Source organism: Camelina sativa, chromosome 1, assembly GCF_000633955.1.
Source record: "Camelina sativa cultivar DH55 chromosome 1, Cs, whole genome shotgun sequence".
Lineage (NCBI taxonomy): Eukaryota > Viridiplantae > Streptophyta > Magnoliopsida > Brassicales > Brassicaceae > Camelina > Camelina sativa.
In genome coordinates this window covers 10,523,406-10,529,650 of record NC_025685.1, presented here as the reverse complement: position 1 = coordinate 10,529,650, position 6,245 = coordinate 10,523,406, and the positions used below count along the sequence as shown (strand labels likewise).

Below are 6,245 nucleotides of genomic sequence, written 5' to 3'. Positions count from 1 at the left end.
CCCCCTCTTCCATAACATATAGTATGATTGTGCATATAAGAATTAGGCCAATCCACATTCTGCAGCACTCTATCCAGCTTATTGCATATGAGGCCAGTTTCTTACTTATTAGACCATGTAAAAAGCGGCCCTAGTACCCACATATCCAAAAGAGAACAATATCTCATAACCTCGTGAAAGTCCCTCATACCACAAGAGACCAACAATGCAGCATCGAAATTTGAATGCTCCTCCACATCAATTGTCTCATTAAAGTCACCAAATATGGCCCATGGTTTTTCCCCGTATAGATGAAAGATCATGCTGCTGTTTAATATCTTGCCATAGTTCTTTATGCGTATTGAGTGCATAGACAAAGGAGCACCAAAACTCTTCATCAGCGTTCGCTAGCTTTACAAAACAAGTGATCAGCTGACAGCTCTTAAACACCACCTGCTTATTCCAGGTAACCCAAATCCTACCCAAGTCATAGTTAAATACCAAAATCCAATCTCCAGATATCTTATGCATCACTCTACCAACATTTTTCTCTTTTACCTTTGTTTAGAAAACACAACCAGACTGAAAATTGTTCTGCCGCATCCATTCTCTAATTACATCGTGCTTATTCGATCTACTCAAGCCTCTAATATTTCAAAAAAAAAAATCTGTTATTAATATTTTGGCTAAGGGGCCTTCTTGCTAATCTTGCTAGGGAGAGAGTCCTTAACTTTCTGAGAATAGTCTGATAGGAATTTGTGGGCATTTTGGCTTATTGTCCTTCTTACATTTACTTTTAACATGTGTAAAAAATGTTTTTTCGGAAAACTTATAACTAAATTAACTAACTTTAAAATATCAACTGTCAAGTATAAATCGGCGGTTGTCCGAACTAATTCTTAGGAAATGAAAAAAAAAATATTTTTTAGTAAACACATATACAAGACCAAAAAGTAATTTATAAACATTTGTGGGCCAAATATTTGTTATGAATTATAAAATTGTACACTTAGAGGGGGTATTGAAGTTGACATTTTAAAAGGTTTGGTAAGATTTTAATATTTTAGAATTTTGAAAGATTTCGGAGATTTTTAGGAGCTTTGATTGTGTTTTAGATTTTTATTTTATTTTTCTTTTTAGAAAATGAAATGTGATTCTACGAGATTCTATGAGATTTTATTAGTAAATTTTGTGATTTTAAAATATTTTACAACACAAAAGAAAGAAAGAAAATCTGTCGCTTATTTTGTGAAGTTGTAGGAGAAGACATAAATTTGTGGAGACACCATCACGCCACCATGGAGCCTAAATCATGCAAGAAAGAAAAATAAGCTTTTGAGTGAGAAGAAGAACAAAGGAAGAAACTAAGCGAAGAAGATGAGCAAAAGGAAGAAGAAGAAGGTGAATGACACTTGAGGAGAAGAAGGAACAAGTCAACAAGGAAGTTGGAGTTAATGGTTTTCTATGTGTTGTAAGAAAAAATCCACGTGATCCTATATTTCAATGGTTCTTCGTAGACAATAACCAAGAAAGAGTGAGAGAGAGAGAGAGAGAAGCAAAGTTGAATGTGAGAAAAAAATAGAAACAAAGAGTTGATCTGCGGAGACTAGAGTTGATGGGGTTGACGGAATTGTCGGAGTTGATCTGCAAGAAAACTTACCGAAGAGATAGTGGTGGTTTTATGACTGTGTTTTTTTTTTGTTTTTTTTTTATTGAAATCCTTTAAGATTCTACCTCAAAGGGTATGATTTTGATATGAGTATTTTTTAACTATAAAAACAAAAAAAAAGTCTCTTAGAATCATTCAAAGTAGCATTCTAAAAGAAAGTTGTGATATTTGAATAACAAGAGATTTAAATTTGGTTTTATAAACTATTGATTGAATAATAAGAGATTCTTGATCTCGATCCTTGATTTCCCCTTGATTTGCTTATTTTTAACAATTTATGTAGATGATTACGGGGATGGAAACAGAGATCGAAGATGCAACTGAGCAAGTGATGGCTGGGGCTGTTCCTGAGGTCGCAGGTCGACTCCAAAGGGAGATTGAGCTAAAGGTCAACTGATAGTTGTCTACAAAAACAGGTAGCTAGTAATTTTCTTTGTCTAATTTTTTTTGGAGACCGAAGATAATGGTAAATTATTTCATTTTTTATTAAAAAATTACGTCAATGAAATTATTCCTAAAATAACTTTTAATGCAGATTAGGCAGATGAACGCTGGAGGTACATCAAATGAAATTGTATACACGATGAACGTGGCTAGGAATGTAAAAAATGTAGGAAGGAATTAAAACTTATTATGAAAGGGTGTAAATGATTGAAGCTCTGTAATTCTTTGTCTTATTCTGCTGTAGTATGAATTAGTCTAATCTTCTTTTAACCTTTCATGTTTAAGAGAATAAAAACACAGTTTTTATTAGTTTTCTAATCAACACTTGTGTAATTGATAAGAAAATCTTCAAGACTCAAAGTTCTCTAATTACCTCCAATGCCTTGGTAGATTTTATTTAACATCTTTTCATAACCTTTGAGTCCAATATTCACACCAAAACCACATGTTTGTTCATCAAGTTAAGTTGGAAATATTAGAGGAGGATCAAGAAAAGTATAAACTATTAATTGAATAACAAGAGATTTTGAACTATTTTAAAGTATTTTATATAAATCTTAGTCGAATAACATAGGATTTTATAAGATTTTTAAAAATTCTCAATTGAAAAACAGATACTCTAAAAATCCTTTAAAATGTAAGGTTCAATACCGCCCCCCCTCCCGCCTCTTATTTTTCGGTTATGTGATGGGTCAAAATTATTCAGTAGTGCAAATTATGTTCAGCCGTAACGATAAGATCCATAATTATAAACATGAAAATACCAAACTGAGAGACGCATAACATATGCTATAGACTAATTCCTAGTCTAGTCTTCTTTTAACCTAGGTACATTTATTGCCTAAGCTTAGTAATCAAAGTTAAAAATGAGAAGTAATACAAAAAAATGAAAATTGAGGAAAATAGTGGGTATAAGGCAATGCATAAAATGATGTTATTGTTTCAAATCAAAACATAACTGCTTATGTTCATAATTTATTTTGAAATTCCTAATATGAAAACTTATAAATTTTATTGTATTCAAAAATACCATGACGTTTGAAATAATAAGTGTGAATCGACCAAAATAATTATAGAATTAGATCAAAACCATCTCACAATCTTACATAATTTTCCAGAAAGTAAGCTCAAAACTTTAATTTTATATAAACAATTTTTTAAAAATTTAAACTAATTTACTTAAATAATACCTACCCACCATCTTACTTAACTTTGATTTTGTTTGTGCCCATGAAAATTATATAAGATTTAAACACAGAAATTAAACGCAACAATTCAAACTTATAAATTTAATTTAATGTTGGTATTGTTCTGAAATGAATCTAACCACAACTAATATAAGGTTGCTTTAGATTTTTAGGAGGATGCATATATTTCTGTTTAAAGAAGGGAGGAAGAAAATGTAGATGATTTTTTTTTTTATGGGTCTGTAGTTAATTAGGTCTAAATTATATTAAATTAGGTCCAAACAAAACAAATAAAAAAAAGTAGAAGTGTAAGAAATATAGTAAGCCAAATGTCATCTTCTTAGCAAAAATTGAGAAAAACCTTCTTATATTATATAAAATATTATGATTCAATGTTTATGTCTAGTAAAATTTCTCTTTCAACTCCAAAAACACGAATTCACGTTTTCTTTTTTGGTTTTTTTGGCAAAATGCCAAAACCATAAAATCGTATTTTCACCAATTTGTGGATTCACTTTTCTTTTTGCCGAAGCCACATAACCCGCCAACATATTTGTCTAGTCAAAATTGTAAAATTACTTCTTCTTTTTTTTTTGTTGCCAAAATTACAAAATCATGCTTTCCAATCAAAACTGTAAATCAAAATTTCCCACTAAAACCACAAAATCACCGGTTCTTGCCAAATTTATGGATACACAATTTTTCTCACAAACACCGCCATCAAGCATTTTTAGCTAAACTCATAAAATGCGTTTTTCATTGACCCTTAAGATATAATCACAGTTATTTATTTATTTATTTATAAATTTTACTCATTCATCCTGAGTTTCTTGCAATTTATTTTCGTATGTAGCCTTAACCCAAGTTTTGGAACTATTTGTTGTGAATTTGGCGCAACCTAAAAGTTGATCTTTTAGGTGAATGGTTTTTTAGTTAACTAACAACCTAGTCTATTTGGATATTTCATGATAATGAAACAGCTTTCATGACTCAAAAGACCATACATATAAATACATACTGTGAATTAATTAAGATTTTTATCAATGTAGATCACATCAAATGACGTTGCGGCAAAGTACTGCGGGAAAATGTTAAGCTTGCCATATTTTCAAAAGTTATCAGGAAATAATAAAGAAAAAGTGGAGAAGATAGCTATTGTTTCTTAATCACTAATTTTAAAAACAATTAAAATGTGAAGTTTTGGTCCCCTATTCTCATATGTATAGGTGTATAGCTGAGACTTAAACAAACACATGTGAAGTGCATACAGCGGATAGATAAATTCTTTTTTTTTTTTGGTTGTAAAAATGTTAAAATGAAAGCATTATAAAATATATATAACCAAAACAAAATAGAAAGTTGTCAAAATAATGTTGTTCGATCAGCACCAACATATATAAGAATCATTTAAGTCCTAAGAAAAGGATATAGCTCATACCTAAGATTACAACTCGTACCCAAAACTCTTGCTCCTTTTTTACCATCACAACACTTCGAAAGTTGATTGATACTCCATTCCAAACAAGGCTGGCAGTCAGCTACGTCTTTTGCACACTGCACCATTGCATACACTTTTTGTGTCCCGATTCTCTCCTCTGCTGCCGCATAATATAAAAACTCGACGCCGTCCGGGCCCGTTTTATCAGCTTTCACAACCAGCTGTTGTAGGAATTCCTTCGTCTTCTTGTTGAACAACTTTGTATCCCCCCTCACATTGTTTGGATTATGCATTGAGAAAGCATTCTTGTAATTCATCTTCCTTGGGGCTTGGTCATTGATCATACTAATATCGAGAAAACACTGGTCGTACCATATTATCCCCCCTTTATTTCTCGGACATCTCTTACGAAACTGTCAAATAAATATACGTACATGTTATGGTTCATCTCAAATGATACTTTAAACTTTCAATACAAAGAATGACTCAATAATGCTTTGCAACTTTATATAATTATTTTCGTAAGATAATAAACTAGAATATTTCGATAATAAGATGTAAATATGTGACCCCGGCTCAAAACTTTTTTTTTTTTTAAACTCCAATCTGAGTTTTGGTTTCCAGTTATCATTTATCTTTTAGCTCTAATGCGATGTTATACTTATACACGACACCGCAATATATATCGTATATGCAATAATGTTGAAGTGGCCTTACCCCGGCAACGGCTGTGTCGTAGCAGTCGCCACGACACTGGAATATGATGGTAGTGGAATTGCGACCCTCAGTATTAGAGCTGTGTACGAACCCCTGTCTAGTATCGTCGGCGACGAAACGGATGAGAGAGTTGAGGTCTTTCTCGTATTTACTTCCCGGCTGGTATTTTCCTTGGTTAACCCGACATTTGTGGTTGAGATACTCATTCGTAATATTCAGGGATGAAACGCTGCATATGAGGAGTTGTATAGCCAATATATAAAAAGAAATGAGGCATTTGCATAGGGAATATGACGAGTACATTGTATTGTATTCTTTTAGTGGGTGTTTTTTTGAGTATCAAGGGTTGGGATTAAGATGTTTTTAGGAGACTCAGAACGATTTTAGCTTATTGACACACATCAGTAACAATATTCTCTCTTTTGGCTACTTTATACAAAATGCTATTGTATCATTTGAGTTTGTAGAAGAAATGTTTTTTTCTCCCCCTCAAAAGTAGAAGAAATGTCCTTTCTTCCTTTTTTTTGGTCTGTAACAGACAGAAGAGAGGGGTCGGGTATTTTACGGCGAAGGGTGAGGATGGCCAATGGAAAAGTCAAAATTTTACTTCAAGTTAAATTTTTTTAGGGAAAAAGAATCACCACAAGTTTTGATGAAGGAACAAAGGGATTTCGGGATTGGGGATTTGTTAAAGTGAGGTAGACTGTATCATCTTGTTGAAATATCTCTATCTAATTATTTAATCAATGTTGTTAGAAGTTTAACCTTACTATCATGTGACATATTAAAGAAAATGTCATTACATTTAAAT

The 6,245-nt window shown here is 32.1% G+C and overlaps 1 protein-coding gene across 1 annotated transcript; it reads right to left on the bottom strand.

Moving 5' to 3' along the window:
* Positions 4,648-5,909, bottom strand: LOC104787045 (cysteine-rich repeat secretory protein 34-like). Its single transcript, XM_010512541.1, has 2 exons — positions 5,435-5,909; positions 4,648-5,130 (listed from the first exon to the last, which is right to left on the bottom strand). The coding sequence occupies exons 1-2, from the start codon at positions 5,735-5,737 to the stop codon at positions 4,687-4,689; spliced, it is 747 nt and encodes a 248-aa protein (XP_010510843.1). The 5' UTR covers positions 5,738-5,909; the 3' UTR covers positions 4,648-4,686.